The 21,894-nt window shown below is 51.4% G+C and overlaps 5 protein-coding genes across 5 annotated transcripts; all 5 read left to right on the top strand.

Annotated features, from left to right (window-relative positions):
• Positions 1 to 1,823: 1,823 nt before the first annotated feature.
• Positions 1,824 to 2,872, top strand: B0T23DRAFT_306151 (uncharacterized protein; the record flags this gene model as incomplete). Its single annotated transcript, XM_062834357.1, has 2 exons — positions 1,824 to 1,889; positions 2,552 to 2,872. 2 exons carry the CDS (start codon positions 1,824 to 1,826, stop codon positions 2,870 to 2,872), a joined length of 387 nt encoding a protein of 128 aa, XP_062696852.1.
• A 2,145-nt stretch (positions 2,873 to 5,017) lies between these two features.
• B0T23DRAFT_11414 (uncharacterized protein) lies at positions 5,018 to 7,655 on the top strand. The gene is made up of 3 exons (XM_062831917.1): positions 5,018 to 5,123; positions 5,182 to 5,721; positions 6,140 to 7,655. The coding sequence occupies exons 2-3, from the start codon at positions 5,265 to 5,267 to the stop codon at positions 7,492 to 7,494; spliced, it is 1,812 nt and encodes a 603-aa protein (XP_062696851.1). The 5' UTR covers positions 5,018 to 5,123; positions 5,182 to 5,264; the 3' UTR covers positions 7,495 to 7,655.
• Positions 7,656 to 9,940: 2,285 nt separating this feature from the next.
• Positions 9,941 to 12,428, top strand: B0T23DRAFT_11431 (uncharacterized protein). Its single transcript, XM_062831919.1, has 6 exons — positions 9,941 to 10,667; positions 10,725 to 11,030; positions 11,086 to 11,340; positions 11,400 to 11,440; positions 11,503 to 11,660; positions 11,742 to 12,428. The coding sequence occupies exons 1-6, from the start codon at positions 10,241 to 10,243 to the stop codon at positions 12,082 to 12,084; spliced, it is 1,530 nt and encodes a 509-aa protein (XP_062696850.1). The 5' UTR covers positions 9,941 to 10,240; the 3' UTR covers positions 12,085 to 12,428.
• Positions 12,429 to 15,972: 3,544 nt separating this feature from the next.
• Positions 15,973 to 18,603, top strand: B0T23DRAFT_369444 (riboflavin synthase domain-like protein). The gene is made up of 2 exons (XM_062836516.1): positions 15,973 to 16,112; positions 16,299 to 18,603. The coding sequence occupies exon 2, from the start codon at positions 16,464 to 16,466 to the stop codon at positions 18,330 to 18,332; it is 1,869 nt and encodes a 622-aa protein (XP_062696849.1). The 5' UTR covers positions 15,973 to 16,112; positions 16,299 to 16,463; the 3' UTR covers positions 18,333 to 18,603.
• Positions 18,604 to 20,241: 1,638 nt separating this feature from the next.
• On the top strand, positions 20,242 to 21,521 carry B0T23DRAFT_11389 (Nitroreductase-like protein). The gene is made up of 2 exons (XM_062831913.1): positions 20,242 to 20,909; positions 21,046 to 21,521. Exons 1-2 carry the CDS (start codon positions 20,424 to 20,426, stop codon positions 21,364 to 21,366), a joined length of 807 nt encoding a protein of 268 aa, XP_062696848.1. The 5' UTR covers positions 20,242 to 20,423; the 3' UTR covers positions 21,367 to 21,521.
• The last annotated feature ends 373 nt before the right edge of the window (positions 21,522 to 21,894 follow it).

The raw sequence follows: 21,894 nt of genomic DNA, 5'->3' as shown, positions 1-21,894 counted from the left end.
CTGATATCAGCATGCACCCATCAAGTATCAATTCGAGACGGCCGTGCTCTTCAAGTGCTTGTGCCCCTACCTAGGTCTTTAACCCACCACGGCACCTTATCACGCTTCGAGCTCGGATTCGGAGCGGGCGATCGACTCGGAGACCTACAGTCCGGGCGGGACAGGACGGCGAGATGACTGGAGCCCGGCCTCAGAACGAGAGTTTTGTCCCTCTGTGTTGTGTTCCACTTGCGTGGGAGTCAAAGTGGGAGTATGCGATGGGGCCCGGCCTTCTCCGGAGGGGGCGGGGCTTCTCCATGTCCATCGGCCTCAGTTTCGAGATTTGGGGCCGAGGTTTGCTAGCTACACAACGAAAGTGAAGGAAGCCCTGTTGCAGTGTCCCTGTCTCTGGCGGGGCAGGCTTGTCTCACTGCATGTCCCACTGCCCCGCCCGCACCGGGCACTGTCCGTCCCACCGCACGAGTTCCATCACCTTGGGGTCGCCGGGGGAACGGTTCGTCGTCGTTTCCGCCCTCTCCGCCCAGGAGGTTCGGGGCTCAGGCACGGAAAATCCGCCGATCACGGGTCTGGTACATATCTTGTTTTGACTCGGCCTGTCGAACAATTGATCTTCAAAAAACTTGGTACACTAGTATAATGAACACAAGCCTTGGTGTGAGGTTGTCTTTTTCTTCCAGCAGCCGAATTGCCGGTTGCACCACCGCGGAGCCTGTCATTTGCTTTCTGCAAACTGCCTTTTCCCCGTAACGACGTGGGCAAGTTCGGTGCAGTGCAGTCCATGCCAATGATGCAAAGATTACGCTTACAGCCAGGCGCATACGTAAAAGAATATGATGGACTACTCCGCGACTGGTTAGGTACCTACTATTGCGGCAGTAGAACGAGCCAATTGGTCAAATTGGCTTGCTGCGAATTTGCATTTTCATTTCCAGAGTTTTCCCGCGGATGGCGATAATGACGACGCCTTGAGGAAAGCGAAAACGAGGCTAGTGTAGCGAGCGAGGCTCTGCGGTGACATTGGGTTTTGTTGCGTTTTGTTTCGTTTGGTGTTGAGGATCTGGGGATAAGGTCACGGTGCGTGTGAAAGTTTCAGAGCAAACTGAACGAACGCAGCGACTACTGTACCTACTTGCAGTGTAGGAGAATCCATGTAGATATCGAACGAACTGCCGTTCGAAAGGGACAGCGCGCTAGATTGTACCCTTTGTGCATGCCTACGTAGGTAGAGATAAATACTTCAGTTGCACGTTAGGTAATGAACGCCGCGTACGGGGAAGGTGCAGACGGGCGTGCAAATTGTGCTTGCAGAACTCGAAGGCGTTCGTTTCTTGCCTGCTTCCATGTTCATCGGTGGCTGCCCATGTTTCAACTTTCCAGAGAAAGAACTGAACATTTCGATTTTCAACAAGAAAAGAGCATGTTGACCAAACATGCCACGAGGTGTTGAATAGGCGCCGTCCCCTCTTCTTCACGTTCACCACTTTTGTTAAAATGGCAAATTCGCAAACTCCTCTTCTTGTCCACTCGCGCGGTGGAGAAGAACCATTTCTCAATCTAGTCAGTCTACCTAGGCATCGGCTCCGACTCGCTTGAACCGACCGTAACAAGCGTAAACCCGCCAGAAATTGCAAATTGTCCTTTCTCGTGCATTTCGAATTCTTGACCGCCAAAGAAGCCAAACCCACCAACTCGACAATGAGGCTCGATTTTGCGAAATCGCTTCGATGTTGCCTTTTTGGAGAGAAGCGCATGTGCACACACAATGTTTGGCCCCCATGGCAGTGTCCCAGTCCGTCCACCGGTGCCCACGATGCCCCCCGCCCATGGGCCCCCCCCCCCCCCCCCCCCCCCCCGACGCGGCGCTCTTTCTGCCCGACATTCTCTGCCATGTACTCCGCTTTTCGTCGCTTGGCACTGCACCGACCAGGACAGACCAGGGACCACGGATTGCGATCCGGACGAATACCGGACGAACAGCAGGCAGCGCGATGCGATGGGAACGGGTTACCGAGCGGAGGGAATTCATGCCCAGGGCAAGTTCCGCTGTTCCAGACTCGCCGTGAAGGCCCCGTGATAATTTCACAGTCTCGAGACGAGATTCCACATCACGGAGCACCACCACCACCACCACCACCATCCCCAGATACTAGCAAGCCGTCTCGGGCGCAAGATAAACTACAGTACATGACACATCATCGTGGAAAGCAAAGAAAGCGTTCAATTATGGCATCGCGGATGGTAGGCCATCAACAAGCTACACATCGAAGCCACGATTGCAACAAAGAAGGCTTCCAGGTTTTCCGTTTGGTGATGGCAGTAAGGCTGTGCACCTTATTTTGGGGTGCACAAAACACACATTGAGCAACACCCTTCTGCCCTTTTGGCCCTCTAGCGCACTGGCCGTCTACTGTTGCAGTAGTAACACCCATCCGCGCTGGCTGCAACCCCCTTGATTTCCATTGGTGGGGACGAGTCCCGTCACCAGCAGCCACCCCAATCAAGTTACAATCAACCCTTTCGGGCAGTCAGTGGGTGATGAGGACATGTCAAGCCACTGCACCATTGCAGCACCCAAGGGCACATTGCAGCGCCAGTCCCTACGGTACTACATGGAACCATCCGGGCGCTGCGGGCGGCAGGCTTGCACATCCAATATGTCGGGTATGCGCAGCGGCTTGCACGGCACCAGGAATGCATAAAAATATCTTTTGATTTCCCTGACTTCAGAGGATACGGCCACCTCCACGATATCGTGACCACGACCACGACTGAGATTGCGACCTTGAGTCCCTACAACTGCGACAAGAACAAGGCTGGGCGCATACCCATACAGTCCACGATGCGCGTCAAATCGTATTGGACGCCAGTTTGAACGTTGGCGATCGTGGACGGCAGGTTATTCTTGCGTTTTGGCCACTGAACTTTGTGTCTGGCAGATCCCTTGGAGGCAACAGGCAGTCCTTGGTCTGGCAATGGGACAAGCAGTGACGGAAGAGTGCCACTTCGACTTCGGAGGCTACAGACTCGACTCGAGAGCCTGATGTGCGGTGGTGGGCTCCCCAATCTGGTGCCTTGTCCGCGAGACAACATCGGTAACTACCTGGGTCTGCTACCTAGTGTACGACTGACTGAACTCCTCCGACCCGGCTGTGTAACCGTTGACAAGACTCGTGGTTCACCCGGCTACAGTACAGTGTGCTAAAGCAAAACGCCCATCATCAAGTTTGTACACGTCTTGGAGTAGACAAAGTGATGGATGCAATTTCCCTACGTTCGGATGGCTTCCGCTCAAGACAGTGCTTACATCCAAAGACACAGTGGAAAAGTGTAAAATGCGTAAGAATGAGAGGCCTGAGGCCGAGATATAGGATGGACACAGCACCAGCGCCGTCTGTAAAGGACGGTGCGTGGATCAAGCTGCCATGCTAGAGTCCCAATAGCTCGTGCTGTCCTCCGAGGGACAACGGATCCAGGCCTCGTGGGTTCTGCCTCGTACCCTCATTCCTCGCCTGTCCACTGCATCGGCTCTTCAGGAACCCGCACTTGTATGATGTTCAGACGAGATATGACTGGCTGTTCGGATCATGAGAGATGGAAAAAGAAAAAAAAAGATGGCAACAAAAACGACATCCAGGGGCGAGAACAGATTTGCGACAGCATGTCTCGCTTCCGGATGCTCTCTTGAGCTCTGGGAAATGCTCGATAGACGGCGTCCCAATTTCCAACCCGCGAGCCCTTCCTGGGCAGGGACCAGGGACAAGGTCCTTAACCTGGTCCGGATACATACGGGGGAGATCAACATCACAGGAGACGGGAGCTAGACTGACAAAATGACCAATAATTCCACAGTCCAGAACCCCAATCCCATTATCTTTATTATCTTGATGGTGGGCGAGAAATGGTACCAACTGGCTTGACGGGGTAGTTGCCCAAGTCAACCCACGGACAAGTCAACATCACCAGTCACCACCTTAAACTAGCGATCGATATTCGGGGCCCCTGCTCCATACTGTGCCGGTCAAGAGGTGGTCTTGAACTCTTGGTGGTGTCGCTGTGTCGGTATTTCGTACGGAACAAGCATCGCACATACTAAACGGTCTCTCGAGAGGTCTCGCCCAGTCGCTTCGCAACCCCCTCTCACCCAACCACACTATCCAAAAGGGCTCGTGGGTGCGGTCGTCCAAGGGCCGAGTTGTGGTCTGTCGACGATTTGGGACATGGGAAGACAGGGATAGCCGGTTATGACGATGGTACAAGGGTACCTACACAGTAGTTCCACGGTCGGCGCCCTCAGGAGCATGAGCCCCATTCAGTGGATGGGCAGCAGGGTCGATGATGGTGCCTACCCTCGCTACGTAGCTCCCAAGAACGAAGTCTCTCGGTACACACACCTTTGTACCCTGCCCCCTCTCTCCCACACCAGCACCCCCTGTCTCTGGCCTCCTAGCCCCTGCACCGTCTCCCCTGTCCCTGTCAGACTCTGGTGTTAGTACGTTCCCAATGCATGTACTACGCCTCGCTCGCAGCTCGCCGGCCACTGGAGCCCTACCAGATCTCTCATACCCACCGAGCTCCACGCTCCTCCGGGATACCAGCAGTTCGTAAAAGAGGCTCCGGCTATATAGAAACCTCACACGCCCCGATCATCTTGAACTACGCCTCTCTTGCCCCTTCTTTCACCATCAGCCCAGGAACAAGAGTGTTTACATCGACTGAAGCTTCCGACGATTTCCCAAGTTGGATAAGCTCAGCACGGAGGATCATAATCAACACTCCTTCCAACTCACTCCCACCCAAACACTACGACAAAAAAACAGTAAGGGATTAGGACTGATCCAAAGACGAAGGGTATTTTGCAGAATCAAGACACTCACATCATCCGATAATCCGACACATTGATCATAACCACTCAATACCACCATACCACCACCAATCACTTTCATCCGTGTTCCCGTACTCACCACGACACGAGGTCTAAGTCACGGTCTGAGACTCACTACCAAGGAACCGTTCCCTTCAATCGACTCCCGGCTTTCGATTGCGCCTTGTTATAAGTTAGCAGTTGCGAACTATCCAGTCACTCTGTGTTCGAAGACCTTGAACCAGTGAATACACTTGCGAAGGTGAGTGACTGACGGACCGGATTCCCCAGCGGAGTTTGACTGACATGCAGATTTATAGCGAAAGGATTGTTGCTCATTGTTAGCAAGCCACCATATCTTCGACGCTTCTATACCCATCATTAAAAATTCCTGCTCCGACATATGGCGACTGCTCGCCATTACGAAGCCGACGAATACACGATGCATTACCCAGAGCCCCCGCAGGGAGGAATGTTTTCAACTCCCGTAGATATGGGCATTTCCCCTGAATACTACCCACCCCGATCCCAGGAGTACACAACATCGATGGCCTACGACCAAAGCACCACTTTGTATGCCGATGCGCCGTACAACATGTACCATGCGAAGTCCCCCAGCCTGTATCCCGAAGACTCCAACCTAAGCGTCGATAGCCATAGCGCATCCTCATCAAACGCCGGCTCCCCGCTCTCGAACCCTGGCAACCTAGCCTCGTGGGGAGCTCCTTTGGGCCCCGGTGTGAGCCCCGGTATTGTCGATCAAGGCGAGTACTTCCATGGCAATGAGTACTCATTCACGCCTCTGGATGGCTATAACCCCAATTTCGAATTTTCGGTTCCCAAAGGCCCCGGCTTTGTCGGTGAGTTTGAACAGATCCCTAGATCTCATATTCCGCCGTCTCAGAGCCTTCCTGCCCCTTCCTGTGTTTCTTCCACATCCTATACCACAACACCCAAGACTGGTCTGGTCCTCGACACACGCTTGCCGACAAGCTCGGCGACCCATTCCATGGTTTCAACTTCGTCTTCAATGGCTTCCAACCCTGTGCTTTCTTCTCCTGCCACTTCTACTTCTTCCTGTTTCCCTTCTCCTCTACTCTCTGCCCGGGGTAAACACTATGCGGACCGAAGGCCGCAAAATTCTCGCATAGTTTCCTCTTTCTTTACTCAGTCAAGCTGGCATTTCGTTCCTCCCCTTGATTCTTCGTGTTGGTTTCCTCTGTCAGATTCTGAACTTATTTACCAAAAGCGGACTGCTGACTGCTCACTCACAAACAGACCCTTCTTTGATCCACCCCGAAGTTCGATCGATGGCTATGCCCAGCTACGAGCAAATGTACCCTGCTCCTAACTCCGCATATCCCGGCTCACCTGCTCTTTCCGCATCCCCTCAGCTCCGAACTGGCAGCACGTCGCCTTTCCTACAAAACAACAACTACCCGGCATACTCGCCCTTCCCGGCACCTCTTGAGCCACAAAGAAGGCAAAGTCTGGTTTCGTATCAGTCCAACTTATCCGAACAACCATACAGCGGAGATGAAGCTTCAAAGGAGAAGCAGAGGTGTCCTCATCCCGAGTGCGGCAAGACCTTCAAGGATTTGAAGGCTCACATGCTCACTCATCAAACAGAAAGGCCAGAGAAATGCCCCATTGCGACATGCGAGTATCATGTCAAGGGCTTCGCGAGAAAGTATGACAAAAACCGCCACACTTTAACACACTACAAGGGAACAATGGTGTGCGGCTTCTGCCCGGGCTCCGGCTCAGCGGCCGAGAAGTCGTTCAACCGCGCCGACGTCTTCAAGCGTCACTTAACAGCCGTCCATGGTGTAGAACAGACACCGCCCAACAGTCGAAAGAAGACTGGCGGTGTCAACGGCGGCAACTCTGGCAACAAGAAGCTGACTGGCTACGCACCCGATGCCACCGGCAAGTGCTCGACATGCTCTCAGACCTTTAGCAACGCCCAAGACTTCTACGAGCATTTGGATGACTGCGTGTTGAGGATTGTGCAACAGGAGGACCCCACCGAAGCCATCAATGCAAAGCGGTTGGCCGAAGTGGAAAACGATCTCGACGTCCACAACACTCTCGAGAAGAACAACCTCCCGACTACCACAACAATGACCACCCAGATGGATGACATCGATGAAGACGAAGATATGGTCGATGAAGATGACAGCGAGGATCCCGTCGGCGGTCGTGGACCCAAGAGCTCGCCTTCCAGGAAGACCAAGGGCAATCCCGCCAACGGTGTGCAAAAGTCCCGAGGTCTCACCCACTCCCGCGGTGGCGTCGCTCTCCAAAGCAAGGCACGCGGTCGAAAGAACCGCCGCGATTACCCTTCCAGCTGGGGCTTCGACAAGGGCCAGATGACCATGAAGAAGCGTGTCGTCGCTGTGTTCGATGGACCCCGTCGTCTGGCCAAGGACGACATGATGCTGTCGACCGAGCATGAGGTGCGCATCAAGCTCCAGGATGGCAAGTCGTACGTGACGGATCTTGATGTCCAGACCCTCAGGAGGACAGAGGGCTTCCTCAACGCGACTGAAGAGGAGAAGGGCCCCTGGATTTCAGATGACCCGACCGAAGAGGAGAAGGAAGAGGCGAGGAGGCTGCTAATGCTGCAATGACGTAACCAACGAAGTGGGGTCAGGCTGGACGAAAATCAAAAAGCTTCCTTGGTTCTTCTCATGTTTCATTTGCTGTCGGCGATGATACCATTAAACTGGGCTTTGGGTGGTGTTTCAATATAATGATGGAATGGAGTTCAAACTGGAGGAAATGATAGGGATCTTTTAGCGACAACAAGAAACCACAAGAAGGTTTCTCGATCTATATCTTTTTGTTTCTTATGTATCTTCGGCCTCTTGGTTTGTTACAATTCTTCGGCGAGAAATGGGTTGGAAATAGGCATAGGGACGGGATGGGATGAAGAGAGGGGTCTCTTCCTAATGAATGAACGAAACAGACACAACAACTGGGTGGGCGGCACGGTCGGTGGTAAACCGGGATTGGGAACAGGAACGGAGGGGTCAGGGTTATTTATACCACATATCTGGGTGGACGGGTGGATGATTTGGATAAATGCCAACGTCCTTGCCGAAGGCGGTTTTTATGTTTACCATTTTTATTCTCGATCATATTCTTGTTACTCTTTCTTGAATTTGGTGTCGAGCGTCTTTCTCTCTGTCTCTTTATGTATGATACTTGTAAAGCCGCATACCGACCTGCGATGATTGATACCCCCTTACAAATTTGATCTTTGCCAACATCCAATCTACTATGCTTTCCCATTGACTGACACCCTTGAATCTTCCCGGCCACTTCGGCGCGCTTAACAGCCGCCCTTTCTAAATGGCTTCATCAAGTCTTTATCTGCTTACATACACAAAGTCAGGTATCAAGCCCTACTTGCCATTACAGTACTTAGAAACAAATGAAATATTCCCTTTGGTCGGCTTGCAGTGACATTCGAAAGAGACGGGGTAGCGCGTTGAGATGTAAGTCGATGGTCTCGCATAGGTGGGTTGCACTATAGCTATTTCAAGCATCATCGGGCCAGTACACCATACCTCTAGTTGTGACGACGGGAGACCTAGGAACCAACATTGTCTCTAGCTCGACCATTCCCGCTCCCAAGAACGTTCCCCATGATGCGACGGGGTTCCCAAAAGCTTTCCATCAGCACAATCCTGCCAACGTGGAGATGCCTGGTGATGGCAGGAAAGGACAACCCTGGGTGTAACTGCACTCGGTGGGACAACTCAATCTTGATACTATCAGTTGTCAAGGAAGGCGGTTGAGACCGAGGACACTCGCAGGCGCAAAGGGTTTGTTGTCGCTGCAAGATACGTAGTGGAAAGTCATCAATCATCCATAAAGCAGGGCAGGTACTCACCAGATTTGAGATTGTTCAGATTGGCGCTTGCCTTATGTTGGTCGACTCGTTGCAGCCACTCTTGTCGTGGAGACTGCAGTGGTGAGGTTCATTCATAACAACAAAAGGGAAAGTGCGATTGAGCGATTGAGCTAAGCATATGATCCAGGTATAGAGGAAGAGATGGAATATGCCACTCGGCCTTGATGATGACCGCGGGGTAGTGTAGTCAGCTATAGATTGCAAGTTTTTCTCGTTTGAATTGGGCGAATTCGAACTCCCCAACATCTCGGCAAGCGGCATTAGCACTGCCTGTTTTCGCTTCATCCGCGATGGCCACACTTCGGTCACCATCCAATAACTTCCACGCAGCACCCGCGATATAGAATCATTCATCTCCATCAATTCTCATGGTTCTGTTTTCGCATTCCCGTCCCCAGTCCTCATCTCCAAACTCGAAGCTGACTCCAGACACATGACTTGTGTCTCTCTGCCCCGCAGTCTTTGCATCCGCTCGTACATAGGTAGGTAGTCTCGGTCATCGCTCAACATGCCAGATCGCGGGCCTGTATGCAACTCCCACCGATATGCACGCTTGTCCTAATCGGAAAACACTTTTTGCTCTTCTTTCCATTTTTGGACCACTCTTTACCACTCTTCTGAGTGACTTGGCAAGGCTGCGTGGTGATTATACAGATTCATGTGGTTGCCTTGCCCTCCTTCCGCATCACCCGCAGTTCCGCGAACGTTACACTTTTCGCAAGGCTCTCCAAGTATTGCCGAATATTGGCCAAAAAATCCAAGACATACTGGCGACACATCAAATTCTAGGATCCAGCCAACGGAAATTGTCAAAAGGGCACCTGGGTCTTTCAATGACAGGTAACCGGGGGCAGTGAGCGCAACCACACAGCCACTGCGCTGCCATGCTGTCAGACCGCCACCGTCGAGCCCCAACTTTCCTCCTCTACCTTTTCTGCATGTTGATATTCGCAACGCTTTCTCTTCTGCAAATTTGGCTTCTTGGTCCTAGGATTATATATTCGTCAAAGCGGTACAGTACATCCCGCTTGTATTAACAGCTTCAGAAGCATCATGAGCGTCAGCAACTAAGCTCGGAAGACTACTAATAAGATCCAACATCGAGTGTCACAGGCATTCTTCGACCAATCGTGTTTGCATTCGATATTTCACCAAAGGCGCCGGCCGCATGAGATGATCCCCTCCGTCATCCGTCGACCATCACCTTGAAACATTGACTCCTAGTGAGGCTCTGCGTGTGACCAACGCCACGGGGGACTCGACGGTTTCCATGTACGGTGGGCAATTGGCCTACTTGCCCTCTGTTTTTGGAGCCTCGTCATTTTTTTTTTTCTCAAATTTCATTCAGAAAACAAGTCAACTGGTGGCTACGCTCCGTGGTATTGCTCGAGTCTGGACAGTCCTGCCGAGCCTCGAGTGCTCATTTGGCCGTGTGCCAAAGATAACTGGCGTCAAGCATGAACTACAATGGCCAAGATCAATGGCCCGCCGGATGGGTGCCTACGTCCTCAGGCTGGTCTAACACCCCAGATGAACATCACACTGGCCAACAGGTCGACGGGGTGGAAGATCTTATAGATGGATTTGGCGCAACAAGCATCGGACACCAACAAGTCTATGACCAGAATTCAGCATATCACATCCAGACATACCAAATTCCTGCATATCGATATCCTCAGCAACAACCGTATCCCAACACAGTTTACCAGCCCCAACCCTTTCCGAACCAACAATATCAGGCCACGCTATTTCCAAGCCCAGGCTACCTAACCTCCACATATTCGAATCCCGCATTGCATGAACAGTTTCTCAGTCAGGCGGGCTTTAGTCAGACCTACAGTACGGGACATTACACACATAGATCACAACCGGGCTACAGTGGAGGTGAGTCCACACCAAGTCTACCCACGCTCACCTTGTTCCTACCTAATGCCAGTGTAGATCAACTCCAAAGCCATGCAGGACCAGCTTCTCAAGATCGCACACCGCCTTTCAGTGACAAGGGAAAGCCTTCAGAACCAGGAGCGAGATACAAGAATAGAGGCCCTGGTGATGGGAACAGAGACAGGGGTAACGGGAAAGGCAAAACGAACAACCGAGGTTATTCATCGAAGTTGGGAAAGATCTCGGCCGAACCGGACGATGACGAACCGTTTTTCGAAACGGAGGACGATTTACAAACGCAGACCAACGGAGGTTCTCAGACCAGCAGTCGTTGGAACGGAGATGGCGGCCAACAGCCTGAATGTATGTGACACTCCAAAGCTTTGAGAGCTACACTGATACCAAGTGACAGCAACAGGTCAGGTTACGTCGCCCTCAGCAGAGAGTGCCGAAAGCAGTAATGGGCTCAAATTTGGAAATGGTTTCAATGCTGGCGTTTTTTTTCCGGACCCTTCATCAGCTACAGCATACGAAGATCCGAACAGTCAGCAGACCATGCTGCCAATGAACCTTGCACTAAGGGCTGGGTATCTACTACCTCTAGGCCTTCCTTCCGGTGCTATCGATTACAGCGTGTCGACGAACAGATCAATATCTGGTCCGCTTGACCAACGTAAGTACCTCAACCAAACGTGCCATATCCACCGACTCTTCGCTGATAGCCTGGGGCAGGCTACAAAGTCCACCCTTCCTCAAAATTCAACCCAGGGTCGGTAAGTACATCATATGTTCTTTTTTCTGCAAGTGTGGGCTTGTTTTTTGATTCTGTTTCCAGGTATTCAAGATTTTGTGGCCAGAGCCCGCTGGTGTCAATCTCAACGAGCTTTCATGTGAAATAGAGAGGGATCTTACACAGGACCCAACCCACCTGTTCTACTCGTCCATCCGGCGTTACATCGTCGTCGGAAACGACGAAGGCAACTGTACCTGTGTGTAAGTCACCAAGTTTCTCTCGTAGTCTCAATATTGTGGCATACTAACACAGCCCAGACCTATTCTGACATATCTCAAAAGAGGATGCAGCAAAACGGGCGTAAAGCCAAGGCAACATGGCATCGCCTACCATGTCGGAAACCAGCCCCAGAGTCTGGAAGGAGAACCCCAGCTGGGGTTCGAGCCAATACAGATTGAAATGCTGGATTCGCCCCACGAGACTCTGGCGATGGAGTCCCGAGTCAACTACTCGAAGCTTATGACGATCGAGCACAACTACAAGGTTTTCTTTATCGGCCGAGTCACCCCGGAAGACTTCAAGGACATAGTCATACCGGCGGTCGACACTTGCTGGAACGCAAAAAACCGAGGCATGACTAGCGATCATAACAGACATATATCGAGAAGCTCGGTCGAGAGATAGCGTGCTATTGTCTAGGTTCTCGATACCAGGCTGGAGTGTTACGGAATGCCTGGTACTTTGCAAGAGTACAGTGTAAGACTCACTTAGTTGCGTAAGGAGAACTCGAGAAGATCCATTTTTGGATACCTAGAACCTGTCTGAGGACCGGCAGGATGGTAACCCATTATCTACGTTGTCTCTGGTTTCAAATTTTCTTTTAATTTGCCCATGGATAGCTGGCTCATCTCGATAGTTTTGGTTTTTTTTTTTACGTTCATTTGTTACTGTTTTCTTCCGCGCGCTCTGCTTAACCAGATTGTACTTCTCTGAAAGCGCGCCAAGACCGACACACGCAGCGGACTGAATGTTTTCACCTTTTCATGGTCGACTCTTAGTCAATGACTAAGGGAAAAATGGATATTTCGTGAGCGGAATACAACTTACTATACGTTATCTCTTCGATTGGCTTTTGTATTTCCTTTCCGACTAGGGACAGCTATAATCCTGGGCCAAGAGCCGAAGCATCTGGGATGGATTGGGTGATGAATGTGTCTACATGAATCGATAAGCGAACGAGTGCTTTTTGATCGTGTATTGAGTGGTACAGTCTTTGGGAGCTCAATCAATAAACAAAAGAAGATACCTAGCAGGTAACTTGGTTTGCGGATGCATATCACGACGAAAGGAAGGAGCAGTTCCTTGTATGCGCTATATATCAAGAGTGTAGTCCAACACTGGCAGTGAATGGCCTGACCAAAGTAGGAACTGGTATACACCGTACCCAGAAACCGCCAAAATTTCGCAAGTGGAAGCACACCGATCGATGATCATGTCCCATGTCCCACTTGACATTAGTGAGCCGGCTGGCCAGGACCGGGATCGGGACAGCATGGTGGACAATGGAGACATGCTTGACATGAACTCCCAACGGTCTTTCCATGTCTCTTTCGCGGTTGTTTAGTAATCACACAATGATTTTCCGGGGTGCAGTGACTGAGGAAGATCGTTTCCCGTAGTTTAGCTTGTATTTTTGTGTGTTTCATGCCATTTGTTTCATTCATATTGTTTGTTACACCCAGCCTTCTACAGGCGCTACGCGTGCAGTGAGAGAGAGACTGGTTACGAAGCAAACGGCGCGGATTTCAGCCAGTGGTCTGGACTATGTACTAGTCCTGTCTCTTCTTGCAACTATGGTACCAGGATACAGTACCAGCGCTAAGGTAGGTAGGTAGTGCTCTTTTTTGAATGAGAGTTGAGCTAGAAAGATGATAGATTGACCCTTCCCAAGGCACTGCTCGGTTGACAATGTCGCGGTAGGTATGCCCATACAACAAACTACTAGGAAAATAGCAACATGGTTGATATGTGACTAACGAATCTAGTTTGGAAGGGTTAGTCTAGAAGTGCACCGTAGTCTTCTCAGTTCTTTCTAGCAGCTATACTTGCTCAATGGCGGATCGTACGAGTGTACGACATTATGACACCAACGACCAACGACACGACAAGGGTAGAGGGCGTACGTGTACTCATCACGAAAGCCGTCCTCGTTCTTGTCATCGGATACATCCTGTTTCGAAAATGTTGGAAACTTTCCCGTATACTTTTGGCGCCACTGTCAGTGTCACTTCCCCGGATCGAACTTGTCATCTTGGGGTTCAGCTTGAACTGTGCAATTAGGAATCAAGGTTGACGAGGACTGTCCGTCGTCTTGTTGTTGCAATGTAATGTGCTGAATTGGGATATACATAACGTTGCCATAGTATCTTGTTTCTTGCATCAGATAACCGATTCCAACCGTTCATTTAGCATCCAATCCTATCTTTCCTGTCCTTCTTGACCCCTCCCTCATCTCTTAGATCAGAACAGCTTGTTGAGATCGTGATGCTCCCCCAACCCCCAGCTCCCAGACTTCTAGAGCCTCGGTTATTTCTTTCGTTATCTCGAATTATCTGATCATCTAATCTCAACAGGCCAGGCCGCCAGCGATGCCCGACGTCCACTTGACTTGGATGATATCCACCCTTTGTGGATAGCTGCGAGAGGTGATTGGCTGATGAAACAAGATGGTGGAGATATCATGAGTAGTGGAACTGATTGATAAATCTTTGCGGTTGTAATCAGTCTAGATCCCCCTGGCCGCCCGCTCCGTCGGGGATTGAACAGTGTGAGCCCAGGTTGCTGGCCCGCTCGTTGCGGGCAGAACAGTGGTAGTGCACCGTGACTGCAGTGCTAGAGAGCTGTTGGAAAACACCGAACTCGGAGGTCCCGAGGTTGCTAGCGCCTTTTGAGTGACGGTCCAAAAATCGAAGGGGGGTTTCGTTCGTTTCTTGTCAGGACTGCGAAGGAAAAAAAAAAAGGCGTGAAGGAATCGGTTGGTAGGTCGTTGATGAAGTTCAGTTTGTGTACGTAGGCTTCGTTGATTTGATTGGACTTAAGCGGTGCTCTCTCAGGTGGTAGTGTACCATAATATGCATGGAAGCATGAAGTCGCACTGAGTCGGCAACTCGGTAGTGCTGCAAGAGGAAACTTCCAAGAACATTCGAAATCGAGAAACGACGTGTGGGGGGTGCCCGGTGCTTTGGGGAGTGCTTCCTCGGTAGGTTGATTGTAGGGAGTTATTCGACGAAGCCTTCATGCCTCATCACTTGCACAGGCACATACACAGAGTCCTTCAAGGTGCCGATAACAAGAGGATCGCAATCCGCTATCCACAAACGAACACGTGCATGTGTCTGGCGCCCAGAGCTACCTAGGGTGGTCGCTGGTGTCCTTGGCAGCTCTGGGGAAGAATTGGTGTGATCCAGGTCGAGCCCTGTCTGGGCGTGTCAAGCTGGCCTGACGCTTCGTCCTGGCTTGTTCGGCATGATTATGGGAAAAAGTGGCGACATCACCTCTTGTCATTCACGGTTGACTCTCATGATAGGGAATAAAACTCGGAACGCCCATCGGCGTCTGTGTGTCCTTTGGCAAATTTCTAAAAAGAGAAGCGTTGCACCATATGGGGAGCTCGCTGGGAAATCGGTCTTGCGAGCAATCATCTTGCAAGCAAGGCCTTGTACTCAAGTCGAGGAGGGTATGACCCGACACCATAGAAAAAAATTACGGTCACCTGAGGCTTTTCTTCGGACAGCACGGTAGGACCATGGAGTCACCAGTCATGGACTGATCCCAAGATTAATTCATAAAAGGGGGAATGAGGATCTTGGTAAAAGTGCGAGTAAAATGGGATGTGAAAGCGGTCAGAATCACCTGACAGTCTGACAGTTCTCCCGGACTAACCTTTCCAGGCTCGATGCGATTCTGCTTTTGAAAAGGGAAAATTGAGGTTCCTATAGGGTGTCGTCAGCACATGCCCGGGATGGGTACATACGTAGCCTCAACAAGCTGAGTGCAAGGCGTCTTGCCCGGCTGCTCGGTTTGCACAACCCCCTGTGCACTACACTACAGCCAGGTTCGTGGGGGATTGCCTGGTACTATGTATGATCCGTGGGATGTAACCTTGATAAGCCTAATGATGTCGTCCAGTTTGCGATATTTTGTTTCAAACATTTCCAAGAAGGTTTGGGCGAACTGATAATCCTATCAGGGCAACTACACACCGAGATGTTGCAACTGGTGCCATGGAACATGTTCCCCTTTCCATGTTACGCCGGGCGAGCACGGAGAAAGGCGGAAGGACTGCTCGTTTGCAAACACCATGGATGTGCGGGGACCCTTCTGTCGCCATAGGTATCGGCGAGAGATTGGTGGGCCAGCCCGCCGAAGCCGACGGACCCAGAGCCGTTAACGCTTTTCCCCGTACGTACTGTGCTAAAACGGCATGCTCCAGCGAGTGCAGTGACTTCAGTCCGGTGCTCCGGCAGCCCTGCTGCATTATGACATGCAAATAATTAAACATCGCGATTTCCCGTCCGGTTTTGTTGAACTTGTGGCCACTGCACCCTACACTAGACTCTCTCTGCTCCTGCTTCCTCTCTTCCTCCCTTCCTTCAGACCGAGCTCGCCCTTTGTTTGCCGGCTGTTCTTCCTGGCATACATATTATTCTTTGGTAATTCGCCTTTCGCACGTACCTCCTCCCTCTTGCCTTCCGGTCCCATCCCGAGTCTTCGAGTTTTGGCCTCCCGTCTTTCCACTTGCTTTCGATCCACAGACTTGCCCCAGACTTTTTGCCGGTGCACGAGCATTTTTATCTCCGGCGGTTCTCATACTGATTCGCCTATTGTAATCTAATCAGATCCGGAACCTTGGAATTTCACCCTTCACCGTTCGGGCCGGCCACCATCATCACTTCCAACTACCTGTTAATATTATCATTCCAACAAAAACACCCTACCTCCTCTACAGGAGCGAATCCCGACGAAGCACATCCTGTACTTATAGACAGCCAACCAACGCAACAATGGCGGCCCAAGTTGATCGTATAATGGCCCAACACTCGGCAAACAGCATACCCGAAGAGCCTCAACTGCCCTCCATGGCCCCGTCCCTCACATACTCGGAGTCCTCCGAACACTCCGAAAGCGAGGAACCCCGCCAATCTGACGACATGGAGCAGCCGCGCCGCCGCCGCGCATCCACTGTCCTTATTGTCAAGTCTCCGGCTGACATCCAACGCATCACGGGCGAGACCACAACCCAATTGGTCCAGAGGTGTTGCGGTGGTGGTTGCTGCCTCACTTCCGATGGCAAGAGGGTCAAGAAGCAGGGCATCGAGTATGAGCGGGTCAAGTTTCCCGACAACGACGCATACCGCGCTCTCAACCTCAAGATCGAAGAAGTTCCGACTGTCCTAAACAACATACTCGACCTTCCCGAACAGACTGCCTTTCTGCAGCCCCTTCGCCGTCCGTCCAATGTGCCGTCTCCTACAGAGTCCACTGCGGCTCTCAACACAGATGGTAACACGACATCCGCCACAACCGATCTCGAAAAGTCTGTACAAAAGCTGGCTTTGGAGGACCTTGATACCAAGATACAGCCACCCTCCTTTGTCCAACCTCACCCGCCTCACCATGTCTTCCCCGCCCGCATTCACACCGCTCGTGAGTTGACAGGCCAAGGCGCCGAGAAGCGTACATTTCACTTCGACATCGATGTCACAAACTACCCGGAGGATGAGGGCGTCGATTTCAAGGTCGGCGGAGCCATCGGTGTCTCGGCTCCCAACGAAGAGTCCATGGTAGAGGAGCTGCTCGACCTTCTCCTCGTTCCCCGCTTCCTCCGCGACAAGCCCGTTCTCCTAAGGACAACCAAGGGCAGATGGCCCACCGTATGGGGTGAAGATCAGGCCCGTGAGCTTGTCACGACACGGAGAGACCTCCTGACATGGTGCTCTGACATCCAGTCCTACCCGCCCACAAAACAGCTTCTCCGTATTCTAGCCGAGTTTGCGACCAATGAGGACGAGCGCAAGATTCTGTTCTTCCTCTGCTCGGCGGAAGGCCAGGGAGTCTTCTGTGACTTCCGCACCGGCCCGCACATCACCGTTGCCCAGCTCCTCCATGCCTTCCCCAGCGCCAGGCCGCCTCTCGATTTGCTCCTCTCGGTTCTACAGCCTCTGATGCCCCGCTTCTACTCCTTGTCTAACGACCCGCACGAGTCCTTCTTGAGACGCGATGGCAAGCAACATCGACTGATCGAGATTGCTGTCACCGTCCATACTTCTTCCGACTGGAGGACAGGCTCGCGCAACGGAGTCGGTTCTGGTTTCTTCCAGCGCCAAGCCCTCAAGTATATTGAGGCACAAGAAAGAGGCGAGAAGGACATTGAGGTTTACATCCCCATGTTCAAGGGTTTGATGGCCAACCCTCTTGCCAAGCAGTTCGTCTCTGACGGCCCCATGCTACTTATCGGTGCTGGTGTCGGCATTGCTCCTTTTAGAGGTTTCGTCCAGCGCCGCCTCAAGACCGCCAACTGCGCCAACAAGGTCTGGGTCCTCCAGGGTTGCCGTGACTCGCTAGTCGATGAGCTGTACAGCGGCGAGTGGGGTGTGCATGAGGATGAGGTCAAGCGTGTGGTGGAAAGCCGTCGTGGTCAGGGGCGTTATGTCCAGGAAGAGGTCAAGGCCCAGGCGGACTTGGTCTGGTATATCATCAACTCAGTCGACGGTAGGGTGTTCGTCTGCGGTAGCTCCAAGGGCATGGGCGAAGGCGTCGAGCAGGCGCTGATCGAGGTCGCGATGGAGAAGGGCAACCTCGAGCACGATGAAGCAAAGCAATTTTGGGAACTGAAGAGGGAGGTTGGACAATACATTGCCGAGACGTGGTGATCGGTTTCACTGTTTTACGACGATAACATCCTTTTGGGCCTTTGAATGTTGCGACACACTTTGTCGTATTGGACCCTGGGAAGAGAAGGAAAATACATCGCAGGGGCCTCGCAGGCCAAATGAACAAGCATACATATCAAAGGAAGGCAAGGGCAGGCGGGGTAGACTAGAAACGGCGTTCAAGGGTGAAGCCATAAAACAACACCAGCATTTTCCGGCGTGCATGGGCGGGTTTTTGTCAAAGTATTGCTTTTTCAGTTTTTTTTTTTTTTTTTTTTCCCTTTTCAACTTTTTGTTTTTGCACGTATGGATTAGCTCTTCGAAGTGTATCATCATTCATCACAACTTTTTGTTGAGCGAAGCTGTTTGTTCATGCATTACGCAGATTTCTCCGGGCTCGGTTAGATGATGTACGTTGACGTGTAGTTATACTATATTCTCAAAAGTGAGTACTTTGGTAAATAATTACCCTCGCCGAGGACCTCAATGCTATGCGTTCTTCTGGCCCCGAGGCCGTCATCACCTTTGCCCAAACCTCTTGGATAAGGCACCTCGAAGTGATCGAAAACACCAGGCCAAAGCACCGTTTCGCGGTATCAATTGTTCGTACATAAGTCACAGACACGAATTGACCAATCAGACTGCGCACCGCCACAACCTTCCACTCGCCGTTGGAAGGCAATGGCAATGTGGAAGGCAACACCCGTGACGTAATAGTCCATGATGATCCCGCCATATCACGTTTGAATTTCACCACTCAACAACATGTTTTTTTACATACAGTGTCGACGACTTGTTGAGCAAAGGTAGAGAACCTTTTCAAGACTCGCATACCTACGCTACCGATGCTGTGTAGAAAGTGTATTAGAAGGCTGCATGTTCCGATGATGAAAGCGCAAACTGCATGAACAAGGAGAACAATGCATGAACGGGCCGAGTGAAAGCTTCCTGGACGAAGAAGAGCCCAGCCAGCTAAAAATGGATGTTGTCAATCATGATTGAGTCCAGATTGGGTTTTGCGACAGTAAAGGTCTCGGAACCTAAAACTTATAGGCCGTGCTGTTTGTCAAGATTTAACAAATGCTTTTTTATTGTTTTTCGTTGATGTTTTTGAGGATGGAGACATATGAGACTGGGCAGTTTTTGATCTCTCTGAGCTTCCTCCCCAACCTTGAGAGTTGACCGCTCTCCGGGACCACCCCGTTTCCGTGTTCTGCTTGTCTAAGCTTTTAATAAAATGATAAGGTCGGCTTTGTCAGCCTTGGTCATCACACGAGGCGCAGTTTGACAGAATGTCTGTGCGGTCTCAGGGCGGTAAGAGCGCATAACCGCAGAGCCTCATGGACAAAACTTTCGGCTTCCGGCGGTACTAACTGGATAGAGCAAAATATCCCCGATATAGAACCTTCTCGCCGTCTCATTGGGTGGTAGGTCAAGCTTGGTCTCCGGTTGTATTGTTAATGGCTGACAGAGCTTTTGGAAATCTCTTGAAAATCCAACAACAACCCCCTCCACCCCTGGTCGGCTGGACGCTACACCCAAGAATAGCCCCTCTTTCTGACCGGCCCCACGGTCGTCGCTGTGTGGGGTAGGAGGTACAGATGGCGATTCACGATGCTTGTTTCATCTCTGCCCTCTTCGCTTTGCGGCAGAGTCTTAGATGAAAGGCATCCGTAATGTAGCCAGAGATGAGTGCTCTTAGTAAGCCAATTCGTGACGATGGGCATCGTGTGGTCTACGATGGTGATGGAGGCTTCTTTCTACTCCACGCTCAGTATCCAGATCGCTCAGAGCGACACAGATATAAACCTCCAAAAGGACCTACGTGAATACCTTCAGTGACAACCTCAACCCCTTCCTTTATCATCCCTCGAGTGCTCCATACTCCATACCGCTCACCCCACCGAGATCCGGAACGTCGAAGAAATTCGAAAAAATAGTTGACAAGGACCCATATCGTACCATAACCTGCCACGTCCAGAAGCCCCGCCCTCTCCTCCGTTGCCATCCACGTCTAGACAAGGGAACAACCGCCGTCGACACAGTTTCCACCTTTGATCGCAAGGGTGACACTAGATCCTATCAGTCCTTATGCGACACTTCGCCCCTAGTAGACTTCGAGCCACCATCTCCTCTGGGCTCATAAGAAGCACGACTCCCAAGCCCAAGACGCTTTCTCCCTTCACCGCGATCTCTCGTTCGACTACAAACATCACCAACAAACCTTCCGTTACTTTCACAAGCAACATCCACACATCATCATCATCCAAGATGTCTTCCACTCAGATCTCTGCCAACGCGGTCCTTGACCTCATCAAGCAGCGCCGCACCTACTACCCTCTTTCCAAGGACCTCGGTTCTTTGACCACCGAGCGCATCAACGAGATCGTCAAGGAGGCTCTTCAGCACGTTCCCTCGTCCTTCAACTCTCAGAGCAACCGTGTCGTTGTTCTCCTCGGCGCCGAGCACGAGAAGCTCTGGGACATCACCACCGAGACCCTCAAGGCTATCGTTCCCGAGGACAGCTTCGCTAGCACGGCTGGCAAGATGGCCATGTTCAAGGGTGCTGCTGGTACTGTATGTTATCCTCCCCCTGTCCCTCTTTTTTTTTTTTTTTTTTTTTTTTTTTTTTTTTTTTTTCCTCCCGCTTTCGTGATGCTTCATCTCCCCTTTCCTTCCATCATCCCCAACTAACACCTTGTTACCAAAACAGATCCTTTTCTTCGAGGACGAGACCGTCGTCAAGGGCATGCAAGAGCAGTTCGCCGTCTACGCCGACCGCTTCCCCGTCTGGGCCGTGCAGTCGGACGCCATGCTCCAGCACACTCTCTGGGTCGCTCTCGAGGCCGAGGGTCTCGGCGCCAACCTGCAGCACTACAACCCTCTGATCGACGCCAAGGTCGCCGAGACGTGGTCTATCCCCGAGAGCTGGAAGCTCAACGCTCAGCTTGTCTTTGGTGGCAAGACTGGTGATGCGGGTGAGAAGGCTTTCGGCCCGGTGGAGGAGAAGTTCAAGTCCTTTGGTTCTGCTTAAGGGGAGGAGGAGGACCTAAGGAAGAAAAGTTGCGTGTGTTTGTGTTTGTTAAATATTAAGAAGCGAAGCGATTTCATATGGTCACGGTATGGTCGACGGACCTGCTATGCTGCTACACTAGAAATAGAGTAAAGTAGAGATGATGAATACCCCCCCTTTTTATCAAGCATCATTCGGTTGAGAGCATTTCCAGTTCGTTTCAAGAAGTCTGCTGTAGCAGAAGAGTTGAACTGATAAGCACGTGCCATGTTGTGAGCCGGACAGCCGATGTCCTGATCCTGGCCCTGGTCTGAACTTTGGAGGGATGAGATGAAACGTCGGGATCTCTGATTTTGAGAGTCCAAGGTAATTTCTAGAAACGAAGAGAGAGCGCGGGGAAATGAGACTAAAAATACTTGCCGCTACATATGGCTCCCGAGGTAGGGGTTGGGGTGTGGACTTATCTCATTCTACAGTATTGCCCATGTTTATTCACTTTTATACGACGACAGCTCTATGTGATAGAACGCAGCATCATCATGATGGCCT

The sequence above is a fragment of the Neurospora hispaniola genome, assembly GCF_033458365.1.
Source record: "Neurospora hispaniola strain FGSC 10403 chromosome Unknown B0T23scaffold_1, whole genome shotgun sequence".
NCBI classification, from domain to species: domain Eukaryota; kingdom Fungi; phylum Ascomycota; class Sordariomycetes; order Sordariales; family Sordariaceae; genus Neurospora; species Neurospora hispaniola.
Note: the sequence above shows the minus strand (reverse complement) of the source record. Positions and strands in the feature narration are given on the sequence as shown.

What these genes read in the sequence shown, in the direction of transcription:
- B0T23DRAFT_11414 (XM_062831917.1), top strand. Translation starts at nt 5,265, where the DNA reads ATGGCGACTGCTCGCCATTACGAAGCCGACGAATACACGATGCATTAC. An exon ending in CAAAGGCCCCGGCTTTGTCG is followed by an intron (nt 5,722 to 6,139) that starts GTGAGTTTGAAC and finishes ACTCACAAACAG; the next exon opens with ACCCTTCTTTGATCCACCCC.
- B0T23DRAFT_11389 (XM_062831913.1), top strand. Translation starts at nt 20,424, where the DNA reads ATGCGACACTTCGCCCCTAGTAGACTTCGAGCCACCATCTCCTCTGGG. An exon ending in TCAAGGGTGCTGCTGGTACT is followed by an intron (nt 20,910 to 21,045) that starts GTATGTTATCCT and finishes TTACCAAAACAG; the next exon opens with ATCCTTTTCTTCGAGGACGA.
- B0T23DRAFT_11431 (XM_062831919.1), top strand. Translation starts at nt 10,241, where the DNA reads ATGAACTACAATGGCCAAGATCAATGGCCCGCCGGATGGGTGCCTACG. An exon ending in ACAACCGGGCTACAGTGGAG is followed by an intron (nt 10,668 to 10,724) that starts GTGAGTCCACAC and finishes ATGCCAGTGTAG; the next exon opens with ATCAACTCCAAAGCCATGCA. An exon ending in TGGCGGCCAACAGCCTGAAT is followed by an intron (nt 11,031 to 11,085) that starts GTATGTGACACT and finishes TGACAGCAACAG; the next exon opens with GTCAGGTTACGTCGCCCTCA.
- B0T23DRAFT_369444 (XM_062836516.1), top strand. Translation starts at nt 16,464, where the DNA reads ATGGCGGCCCAAGTTGATCGTATAATGGCCCAACACTCGGCAAACAGC.